The sequence below is a fragment of the Lissotriton vulgaris genome, chromosome 10, assembly GCF_964263255.1.
Source record: "Lissotriton vulgaris chromosome 10, aLisVul1.2, whole genome shotgun sequence".
Lineage (NCBI taxonomy): Eukaryota > Metazoa > Chordata > Amphibia > Caudata > Salamandridae > Lissotriton > Lissotriton vulgaris.
In genome coordinates, this window is record NC_141698.1 from 67,167,227 (window position 1) to 67,179,576 (window position 12,350).

Consider the following 12,350-nt stretch of genomic DNA (forward strand, 5'->3'; position numbering starts at 1 on the left):
CTCCTTCATTTATTATTTCATTCAGCATCTTCCTGACCTCATCCCCAACAATGAGCTGAACCTTTCTCAACTTATGTTTAACGGGTACAGCACCTGGCTTGACCACAATCCTGTGCATGTAACCCTTCAATTCTCCTAGATTCTCCTCAAACACTACTTTCACACTCCAGTTTATCCTCAACATTGACGTCTTCAACCATAATCACTTGTTTTGGAGACCTAGGGTTCACCATAATATGCAAATGATACTAAGGCATCCAGCCCAAGATTGATGGTCCACTCTCCGCAACATAAACCTTTCCTTCAGTGTACCTTTCTAAAAACGTAATTGTGGGGTTGAAATAGCCTATGTTTTCAATCTCTTCCTCCTGATAACCTCCTGGAAAAATGTCTTTAAGAAGAAGCTTTACTGTACACCATTTTCTTAAAAACATGTCTTTGGGTATGATGGTATACATAGACCGTCTGCCAACCATCAATTCAACGCCCTTTCTCATTACATTAAACAATGCTTAGGGTCTGTTTTCCCTTCTTGCACTCCCCTCATCATCAACCAAACTTAAGACATGATCACATACCCTTCCAATCTGAGTTTCCTCAGTAACAGCCGATCTTGACTTGGGAAATTCTTTGCACATAGACTCAAAATGTCCTTTGCGAACACACTTTCTACAATCTTTACCAATGGCATAGCATGTCTTTGAGTCTCCAGTATGATAATTACTCCCCCACCTGTGACAAACTTCGCATTTTGTTTATTGCTCACACATTGGTTGCCAGACAAAACCTTTGTACACAATTTCCACAATGTTGCTAGACTTTTATACATTTTCCACAGATGTTATTTTTTCTTTGCCTTACGGTATCACCCACCTCACCTCTCTTGCCCCTCTCAATCGCACAAAACTCCGATTCCTCCACCACTTTAGCAATATCAATGGCATCGTTCAATGTAGAATTTTGTGCAGCTCATAGCCGTTCCTGAATCTTTCTATTCTCACATTGAACAATTAATTGACCACAATTCAACTCTTCTGCCACATTACCAAAATGACATTTCATTGAAATGTTTGCAATCTTGCCACAAATTTGTCAATTGACTCCTAGTCTTTGCTGATGATTATAAAATGCTTATCTAGACACTACCACTTTTATCTTCTTTACAAACCTAAATTCCACCCTCAATTTTGCTTCCTTCTATATAAATCGAAGTATCCTGCGTCCTTCGTATGGCATAGGAAAGCTTATGACTTGTGACAAAGACCATGGAGGTCGAAACGCATCAGCCGTGTAACTAAAAATGCAGTGGCATTAATCCTTGGGAGGGCGAGTCTTTTTTCCTGTGCCATACGAAGGACGCAGGATACTTGGATTTATGTTAATTGGGTCCTGTTCCCACTAATCTAACACAGACTCCATGAGGTGGATGAGGTTGGAGATCGACCAGAACTCAGTATGGAGATATATATATAAATATATCAGATATTCTTTGCCCATTATGATTCAACATCTTAGGAAGAAATTTAAACATATGCTGACCTCACATCCTAAAGAGCTTAGGACAGAGGTCCTCAAACTTTTGGATGCCGAGACCCCCCTGTCAACATTTTCAAGCGTAAGGACCCCCTCCTGACAAAAATTTCTAAACCTCTAGGTTATGAGGAAGGTGAGGACCAAATTATGCGACAGGCTTGACTAAATTGTGTGAGTAGAAAATGTAAATAATGTTCTGTGATGCTGCGTATTTTGGGGTAGCATTGCTTTATTATTTAGAATTTTTTTAAACACAGTAATACTGAGGAAATATTTCACCCCATCAGTACCAGTTTATAACCAAAATACAGCAATTAACATCAGAAAGGTGTCTAGGCAACCTCTGTGAAGGGCCTCCCAATCCGCAGGAATACGCGCTGCCACATTAGAAGCTCACCTGGCCCTGGCTGGGAGCAGCAAGGATGCATTCAAACCGTGGCGGTCTTGTGCAGAGTTAAGCAGTTTACCCATGCCCCTTTCCTCTCACCCCCTTCCTTCCATCCCTCTCTTCTCTCCTCTCCCAACCCCGGATCCCTCTCTCACATTGCAGGCAGATGGTTATTAGCCCCAGGACACCTTTTGGTAACAGTAGCGCACTACAAATGTAAATAAACGTTAGAAGCAGGGGTTCCACTAGACCCGAACTTCGGGGGGTGGCGGGGGGGATGTTAACACTCCCAGCCAGGGCTTGTCCAAGCACTGGTCGCACACGGTGCAACAGTCTTTACACCTTCTCCATGAATTCCCTCACTACCACTCACCAGCAATACACCTCATCTCTCTATAGCACCTGTCTGACAAACATTTCATTTTTTTATAGCACTACTCATAGTTTACTCACACTCAGTTCTGTGATGTGCATGGTGATCAGTGTGCGTGCATGGTGATTGCTGTGCATGCATGGTGATCAGTGTGCGTGCATGGTGATCAGTGCGCGTGCATGGTGATCAGTGCGCGTGCATGGTGATCAGTGCGCGTGCATGGTGATCAGTGCGCGTGCATGGTGATCAGTGCGCGTGCATGGTGATCAGTGCGCGTGCATGGTGATCAGTGCGGGTGCATGGTGATCAGTGTGCGTGCATGGTGATCAGTGTGCGTGCATGGTGATCAGTGTGCGTGCATGGTGATCAGTGTGAGTGCATGGTTATCAGTGTGCGTGCATGGTGATCAGTGTGCGTGCATGGTGATCAGTGTGCGTGCATGGTGGTTAGTGTGAGTGCATTGCGATCGTTGGGAGTGCAGGGTGAACGTGAAAATGAAGGCGAGAATGAGAAGTGAGTAGTCTGAAAGCAGGGTGCATTCCCAGAAATTTGAAGCGTAGGGTTTCAGATACAAGTTAAACTATTGCTATAAAGGCATTAATCAGGGTTCGAGGGTGGAGGAAATAAATAATGTGCTGATCCTGCAACAAACTTCCAGTCTAATGATTCGGGTTACCAGCTCATTATTTTGATGGCCCAGAAATAAGCAGTCACCTACAGCTGTATTTTTTGCACTTATCTGTGAATATTTAGAACAGCAAATATAAATAGAAAACACTTTTAAATGTGTTCTAGGGATGCCTCAATGATCCATGACTGATAATTAAAGAGAATAAAGACAGAAAAGTCACATAACTAATTAATACATACTTTTTTATTTATAACTCAATTTAGTGTCAAGAGCAGGTCTCTGCAGGATCTTTAAACAACACATAGCAGGCATGTTTCTTTTGGCTACCCAACTTTAGATTTATTTTCATTAAATGCATTCTCACACTACAGCAGTAAGTGTAAAAATACAAATGTAAGGAATAGGCAGAGTGGGGGCACAGGTGGTACTGGAACCATAAAAAAACTAAGCTTTGGTAATCAGTTAACAAAGGCATGTAAAGATGCTAATGGTCCTTAAAGACCTGTGAAAAACTCAGAGATAAGACTCCAGACACTGCCAAGCTGAGGCCCCAGGAGCGCGAGCTGCACTGCAGCGGCCCGGGCTGAGACACAGGATGGGGGAGGAGGGGGGGCTAAAGCCCTGGAGGCCAGGGCAGAAGTGACACTATGAAGGCGCGACCCCCTTTGCCTCACTCCACGGCCCCCTTGGGGGTCGCGCCCCACAGTTTGAATACCCCTGGCTTAGGAGAATGGATGTCTTCCTTCATGGACTAAAATTTGGACTGCACGGAACCAGATAAAATACAGGCCAATAAGTTGGGGACTCAGAATAATGTCTCCAGGGTAATGTGTGGGGAACTCATGCAAGTCGCTACACAGCACTGTGAGAGTCAGCACGCTTTTCATCCGACTGAGCAGGAATATCCGGCTTCATTACCTGTCTACTTCCCCAGCTCCTTCCCCATTGCTTGCTTTTCCCCTTTCGTATTTGTGCTTATTGTTTATCTTGACCTTACAAGTAACTATGTTGCCATGCTCTAATAACTGTGTAACCTTTGTAACGATGTAAGCTGTAACTATGATCTGATGCTCATGAAAAGCGCTCTGATACCTCCACGTCTAGGCAGCGCTATATAAAACCTTTAAAATAAATAAATAAATAAATGTGTTAAACTGATGGACCCCTGCCCACTAGTTTGATTACAAGGAGTCCTATTCATTCAAACTATTGCTTGGCAAAAAGATCCAAGAAACAAATACTTCTCAGCCTGGGGAACATGCGTCCCACCTACACTTTACTTTTCTACACCTGCGCTCTGTAGTACAATCCCTGAAACTTGCAGAATAGCAGCACTCGCAATGTGTTTAAGTAATCCTATAAACACTGGATTCAATGTGGCTCCAGGACAGCTACGCGAGGGATACTTAGAATGAGTAATCCACAGCAATTGTGTGGGAGATTCAAAGAGGCCCTTTGAAAGACGCTACGTGCAACTTGCGGTGGGACCCCCAAAGCCCCACTCCCGACCATTACAGTGCCCTCTCATCGCTTACCGCAGAACCTCTCCTGTCCATTTGCAGCCAACTCGTCTTCGCTGCACTGGGGCCTGCCATAAACCTCTGCTGTCAATGACATAAAAGAGAGACTATTGTAAACTGACACGACTCGCCAATCATAGTCAGAAGAACATCAGCCATCTTGGAAAGGAGACGTTTAACTCGACGGTCGGTAGAAATGACCAACAATAACCAGTAACATGAGGCGAAAATAAGTATTTTTGCAAAAATGTAGCCAATATAGCTCCTATATTGAGACCGAAAATTGAAAACGCAAATATAGATGAAATTGAAGAAAAATGCATACACTACAGAAAGCATTTTATTCCGTTTTAAGATAGTCGGCAAATAATGTGTTGTAGCTAAACACCTTTGTAGTGTGAGTCGCTGAGACTGGGATACCTTTCTTTCTAGGATGCTGTTGTAGGATTTGGCGTCTACCCAATACTACATGGCAGCCGGGGAATGTTAGTTAGCGGTCTTGTGGTCTTGTGACTATCAGGTGCTCAGAGTGTTTACCGTCGCTTCGACCCCGCCCTCCCCTAGGCCACGCCCCCGGCTGCTCGCCTGTTGTACTATGTAAACTTGCAATACTTCAAGACGCCGCTGGGAGAGGGGCGGGGTGAGTAACGGGGGAAGCACGTTTCCGGTGACCCGGAAAATAAACATGCAGGGGGTTAACTTGGTTTGGCGCGTACCTGTGTGCAGGGATTTAAAGCCATGAGCGGCGGGACCCTGCGTCTAGTGCAGCGGAGCGGCATTGGGACACGGAGCAAGTGCAAAGGTGTGCTCCTGTGTAAACAAATAGATTATGCACGAGGAAGCAAAAGTAGTTAAATGTAGGGCCAATGAAATTATGTGGCATTGAGGCACCAAATTACGCGGCAGGGTTTGCTAAATTATGCGGTATAACGAGGCGCATTTTATATAGTATAACTTTATTGTTTTGTAATTTTTCCATATGGTACAATCGTGGTGAATGCTGTAGCTCGTTGCTACTTGTCAAGAAGTAATCCAACACTTAGCTGGTTTAACTCATTTAGTGCATCCACCTCAAGCCAACGCTGTACAGATCCTCCAGGTCAAAATCTCTTCTTCAACTACTGCACGAGGAATCTCTGATGTTCAGGATTTTAACTGATGACACCTTGCAGTTAGAGACAGCAAGCTAACTACAATAGGTTACAACACGTGCCACAACTTAATTTTAGAAACTGTTAACGCGTTTGTGCTAGAAAATACGTTTTTGTTAAAATCTACAGATAATGCCTTGGATGATGGATTATGTGACGAAAACATAGTTATGCGAAAACAGCCGTGCCCGCAGAATCGCATAATTTCAGTGGCCCAGAATATAGCTCAGACACAGAGTATGAATAAAGAGCTAGAGTGCTAACCGCACATACGTTGTATACTAGTCTATACCAGTAGTAGGCCCAATGCAGTTTCGCATACTAGCCATTGAAGGTTTCACATATGCACTGGGAAGTAAATTGTAGGTGTATTGGCTTGTCATGGAAGAGAAGCAACCCTAAAAAGAGAGTTTTAATTGTGCTAGTTGCTATATAAGAGTGGTTCACCTTGCTTTTTTCTTGCATACTTTTACTTGTATTTTTCTGTTTTCACCTGTATAACTAATACTGCAATTCAAATTACCAAACTGGATCGGATAAGCAACTAATACCTAACATTGTGCTATTTAAAACCATTAGCAGTCAAAATATAACCACAATTCTCAGTATATTTCTTTGCAACAAACACCTGGGAAACTATCTTGGTTTTAAGACCTTGGTTATTCATTGTCTGCTTTGAAGATCTAGGGGTTTACTGGCCTATTGCTTACAATAGACAGAGAGTGGCTTTGGGTCTGCTTTGCCCTTTAAACCATTAGTTTTCTTTGACCAAACTCTTTCAGCAATTGGCTTGACACTTAATCATGTATGGCTCTGCCCAGTGCAATAATTTTTTACTTTATGCTACTGGCTGGTTGGATGAAGCCTTTTGCCTCCAATTCAAGTATTTAATTGTAATCCAAGAGTAACTACTTACCTCTCCCCTGTTAGAATCTCGTTGTTCCTTCCTCCGTGTGGTGCCCCGCTCATATCTACTGCTTTGTCTTGTATCTTCCATGGACTTTTGACATCTCCAGTGAGCTGCATTAAAAACATTAACATATTCTACCTAATTTGAAAAAGAAGTGCAGCTGGTGTTGGCTTCTAGTGTAAAGTATCATTTTTTATGGACAGGGTTACTTTCTTAGACAGCTGATGGGCTAGCCAAAGGTGTTTCTTATTATTATCCATTTTCCATATTTATTCTTTTTACTCTCCCTACATGTAAAAGGGATGCCATCAACAAGAGATGGTCACAAATAAAAACATTGAGGAGCATTTGTGAGTGCTCAGTTTTTCAAAGATAAAGGAGTGAGAGTCTTTTTAAAGAGCAAACATGCAGCAGATTCTACTTGAACCGCCATGTTTTGGTGGGACTGGATCGTAATATATGCGATGGCTGGAATTTATCTTCCATGAGGCATGGTAAGCATGTATCAATCAATCATATCATTTGTAAAGCACACTACTCACCCGTGAGGGTCTCAAGGCGCTGGGGTGGGGTATGCTGCTACTGCTCGAAAAGCCAGGTCTTGAGGAGTTTTCTGAACGTCAGCAGGTCTTGGGTCTGCCGTAGGTGGATGGGGAGGGTGTTCCAGGACTTGGCGGCGAGGTGGGAGAACGATCTGCTGCCGGAGATCGCTCTTCGGAAGCGGGGGACTGTGGCGAGGTCGGTGGAGCGGAGCTGGCGGGTGGGGGTGTAGAAGCGGAGTCATCTGTTGAGGTATGTTGGTCCGGTGTTGTGAAGAGCCTTGTGTGCGTGGGTGAGGAGCTTGAAGGTTACCCTCTTGTTGACCGGGAGCCAGTGCAGGTCTCTCAGGTGGGGTGTGATGTGGCTGCGGCAAGGGATGTCGAGGATCAGGTGTGCAGAGGCATTCTGGATGCGTTGGAGCCGTTTCAGGAGTTTAGCCGCGGCTCCTGCATAGAGGGCGATTCCGTAGTCCAACCTGCTGCTGACGAGGGCCTGGGTGACCGTTCTTCTTGTTTCAGTGGGGATCCACTTGTAGATCCTACGGAGCATGCGGAGGGTGTTGAAGCAGGCGGAGGAGACTGCGTTGACCTGTTTAGTCATGGAGAGGGTGGAGTCGAGGATGACCCCTAGGTTGCGTGCATGGTCGGTGGGTGTTGGAGCGGTTCTCAGTGCGGTCGGCCACCAGGAATCGTCCCAGGCCGAAGGGGTGGCTCAGAGGATGAGGACCTCTGAAGGCTATCAACCATAAACACTTCAAGCTTTGAAGCTCTGTGTTGGAAACATATACATTTAATGTCTACTCTTGACCTCCTGTAACTTCAGTATGAGGAAGACATGACTGAACCTATAACAGTGATACTTTCCTAAACATTTGCAAACACTACCTTTAAGATATAATTTGTTTCTCTTGCAGTTTCAGCTGTGCAGAACATTTGTCCTGCTTAGATGCAGGTTGTCTCACTTGATGAGTCCCATCATTGGTTATCCTTATTTCCATTGTTCGTTGTTTCGGATTAATTTTTAAGTCGCAGCCTACAGGCAGCACAGCTGTCTGGCTGCAAAGACATGGAGACATGCTAATGGCTTCCCTAGGAATACATTCTGTCCATTGCTTTCCATTGGCATTGTGTTTTGTAACTCACATTTGCTTGCATTCTATTTTCTGGTTTTATTTGTTTTAGGCTGTCCGGCATGTCTTTGTCCCTCCCAGGGGCATAGCCTGTTTATCATATCTCTGACTGGCTCATATTCTTTCATTAGTGCTCGCTTTCTGGGAACTCCTAGTTTTTTCCCCCTTTTTATAAAGCACTCCACATACGTATGTTTTTTCAGTTCTCTCCCTTGCATGCAAGTTCACAGCAGTAAACGTGCTGTATTTCTTTGAAAAGGTTTCCTGCCTCTAATCTTTCAGCTTGACTGATTCTTCTTATCTCTGCCACTACCACTTAATCAATCTGCGATGAACAATGTTCTGTCTACGAGCTTGTTTATTTTGGTCCATACTCTTTACCAATAGCGTAAGTTAAACAATCCTCTTATTCATTTTCATGCCCATGCCACATGCACTGGAAGTAGGGGAGTGGGTGCTGCTGATGTACCCCCAAAATAAACACGCTGGAGTTCAAACATCGTATAAGTAATAAAGAGGCCTTTCCATTTTGTTTTTATTTGATCACATTTGCAGTGCTTTTAAAGCCAGAGGGCAAATGTCATGCTCTGTCTTCCAACAAATTGGTGTTTATTCCTTTTAAATGGATCTTGGTGTTTACTTTTCTTTTTCTGACTACAAGGTGAGAAGATTTATGTGATACTCACTAGGAGTGTGAAAAGGCTGTACGATTTTTTTTACCTAGCTCACAACAAAATTTAAATGCTTATAATTAAACTGTACAAATATTTCATACTATATCGGAATTAGCAAACCACAAATTAGCGTGTTTTAAAATTAATTCTGAACTATGATGGAAACAAAGATTTTAATACGATCAAGACAAATCAATACACTAGGTTATATAGCTTTCCACACATTATCGTTTATGCTCTCTATACTTTTATCAGTAAAGCTGTATGCCTGTGCAAATGTAACCGTCATTTCAATGGAAAATATGTTGCCTGCATTTGCAGTGGGCTACCATACCATTCTTTAGTAATATAGTTGCATGACAGGGCTCTGAAATACACCACTAGCTATATACTAAATTGTTACCATTCTCATTGTTTTTTGTGTGAAATATGGATTTTCACAATCCGTATGACTTCAGTAATGTGACATTAATGGCAGCGCCCCACTCTGAAAATGATTTCAGCATAATTATGCATGTCAATTGCGAAATGTCAATTCATGCATGTGCCCTTGCTGGTACACATCTACGCAGGTCTTGAAGGAAGGACCATACTGTAATTTAAGTAGCATTTGCTCAAATATCTGGCGAGCACTTCTCAGCTTTTACATCAGTGCTGAGTGTTAACATACAAGTCCTGAAAAAGACTAGTCTTCATCAATATAGCATCTATAATGTGATTAACATCTCAACAAAATATTATAACAGATTTTAATAGAATCAGCTGAAAACAGGACAGGTAAACATTCAGAGGACTTTTTGCGAGTATCTAAAACTACACAGTGATCTAAGCATGAGAAGTAAAGGAAGTATATGCACTTGCGCCGTGTTTCGCTGGCAGTGGTGGTGGTGGGGTACCGAAATGCCAAAGTGGACACAGTGGTGGCTAGTCCAGGTGAGCTCTTTAGTATGTGTGTATTTCACTCTGTTGCTGGCTGCTAAGAAAGGATTGAGCGTGTGTCCTGTAATGTGGCTGGGGTCGGTGACCTGTTGCTTGAGTCCGAGGTTGGCCATACTTTCTTGGAGGTCAGCCCTGTGGTGTCATCTTTGTTCTCAAGGTAAACGTTAAGGTCTCTAGAGAAGATGTCCAGATTAGAGTCAACGGCAATAGGAGCAATGAAGTAGAGGATGGCGTTGCAGGAGGGGGTATAGGGTCCTCGGAGGTCTGTAGGCGAAGGTGCCTTTGATTGTGCTACTCAGTCAGTCAGAATAACTTTATTTCGCTGACATGATGAAGGCATAAAAGTATACTACATGTATAAAAGGATAAAAACATTCCACATCCTTACAGTACGATAATTGTTAAGATACAATAGCTATACCATTTCAAAACTTATGATAAAAATTGATACTTGATTAAGTTCATATTACAATTAATTCGATCCGCAGATTGAACGTCTCTTTTTTAGAGCAGTTAAAAGAAAGGATGCCACAGAGAAACAGATAAAGGGGTCAGACAATAGCTGTAAATAGTAAAAGGCCACACGACATTGTCTAAAATTAATTTTTTGCAAAATGGGGATGATAAACCTTTTCTTCTCATTATGGTAATGTTTACAAAAAAGCAAAAAATGCATATCATTCTGTATTGACTGATTATCACAAGTACAGAGTGGGAGATTGGCAGCAACATAAACATTACCAGGGATACCCTACATTAGAGGAATATAGTTTAGACGGAATCTCAACAGGATGTAGCTATGCTGTAGATTAGTTACAAAAGTTAGGTACATTGATTTTTTTCCCATTTGTGAGATACTCGGTACAGTTAGATATATTTTAACTGTTAACAACTTGGCGTTTAGGATCTCCCTTCCAATCTGCATATTAGATCCCCAGCCCCCACACACCTCCTGTTATTTTCTTGTCTCACCATTATGAGACGCGCGTCCCACGCGCTGGCCGGTTTGCGGGGCTGCGGTCATTCTTTGCTTTCTGAGGGCGTCTGCCTCGCTTTGTGCTGCCTGCTGGGTCTGGCGGTGCCGGCCTGGAGTACGCGAGCCTTCCTCACCGCGTTGCAGGAGTAGCGGTGCACTCTTCGGCGGCAGGGCGGACAGGGCCCGGGTGACGGAGTCACCGGCCCTGAGTGGCTGGAGCTGTAGTTCCGGTTCAGGAGGCCGGAATGGGAGACGGCGGCTGTCGGGTGTGCAGGTGATCCTCGGCTGGCTTTTTTTGATGCTCCATTACAGTAGGGGCCTCATAAGAGGTCGTTTTTATTTCTTTTTTGTTATTTGCTGATTGGTTTTTCATTTCTTACTCTTTCATTGGTTACCTCCCGGTCTTTTATATCTATTGGTCGGTTTCTGGGCTACTCCTTATTTAAGGCTTGTCACTGCTATGCTTCTCTGACCATTTTCATTATGGCTAAGCGAAGTTCCAAGCGCTTACATGTTTTTTCCTCCTCTTCTGAGGATGAGATGCCTATCCCGGCTCGTCGAACCAGATCCCAGGGTCCGGAAGATTCTTCAGCCCTCCTGTCTGCTTCTGAGGTGCAGGCCATGATTGAGGCTGCTGTGGCTCGTGCTCTGGAAAGCAGGGTTCCTGCGAAGCGCAGGTCTTCTCGTGCTGCGGTGGGTCCGGTGGACTCTCCCTCTGAGGACTCTTCTTTTTTGGACACTGCCAAGCCTTCTACCTCTTCGGGGAAGTTTGTACATAGGGATGAGGTGTTTACTCTGCGTATGCGGCGCAATCCTTGGTGTCTGACTTTGGGAAGCTGGCCACAGCTATTCAGGAGAAGACGGACTGCTCTGGCTTGCTTGTCCACATGGAACAGCAGGCTAAACTTCTAGCTGACGTCTCTTCGGATGTGCTTCGGTCTTCGGCCATGGCCTCTGGCTCCTTGGTTTTGGCTCGTCGGAATTTGTGGATGCGTTACTGGAAAGCTGATTCTTCAGAGAAGTCCTCGCTCCTTAAGATCCCCTTTGATGGCACGATGCTTTTTGGTGACCAGCTGGATAGTGTGATCACTAAGGCTTTCAAGGATCGTAAGCATGCGCTGCCTTACAAGAGCAAGGCATCTGCCTCTGGTTCTCGCCATTTCTGGAATCCGGTTCCGTCCTCCTCTTCGTCATTTCAGTCTTCCCGGCAGTCCTCTAAAAACTTTTCTGCTCGTCGGCGCCAGTTCCGGCCCAACAAGTCTTCTACCTTGGCTGGTTCCAAGACTCCGGCGGATACCTTCAAGAGGAAGTCCTGACGTCCACTGTGTTTCAGCCGCAAGTCCTGTGGGCGGGAGGTTGTTGTCTTTACTGGAAGCTTGGCGGCTGGATGTAAGGGATCTCTGGGCATTGTCTATTATCAGGAGAGGTTATCTTATCGACTTCGTCGCCATTCCAATCGGCTGGGGCGCCATCCTTACTCCTATCCCCAGGTTTCCGGCCAGGAGGGAGGCTCTTCTGGAGGGGGTTCGGGATCTTCTGTCAAAGAAGGCTATCGTTCCGGTCCCTCTGGCACAGCGGGGGCAAGG

General features: G+C 44.4%; 2 protein-coding genes across 6 annotated transcripts in view; one reads left to right on the plus strand and one right to left on the minus strand.

Moving 5' to 3' along the window:
- The window catches only part of TSC2 (TSC complex subunit 2), a 196,984-nt gene extending 192,430 nt beyond the window's left edge, over positions 1–4,554 (minus strand). For 2 of the 4 annotated variants that reach the window (XM_086940496.1, XM_086940495.1), the window contains exon 1: positions 4,461–4,547. The gene's annotated coding sequence lies outside the window, so the exon portion shown is untranslated. Of the gene's footprint in view, positions 1–4,460 lie in introns of all 4 variants that reach the window. The other 2 variants (XM_086940493.1, XM_086940494.1) reach the window with 2 other exon arrangements.
- Positions 4,555–5,068: 514 nt separating this feature from the next.
- NTHL1 (nth like DNA glycosylase 1) overlaps positions 5,069–12,350 on the plus strand; it is a 135,798-nt gene continuing 128,516 nt past the window's right edge. The window contains exon 1 of one of the 2 annotated variants that reach the window (XM_086940497.1): positions 5,069–5,247. In XM_086940497.1, the coding sequence (XP_086796623.1) occupies positions 5,184–5,247 (64 nt within the window). In that variant the 5' untranslated portion in view covers positions 5,069–5,183. The remainder of the gene's footprint in view (positions 5,248–12,350) is intronic. The other variant, XM_086940498.1, reaches the window with a different exon arrangement.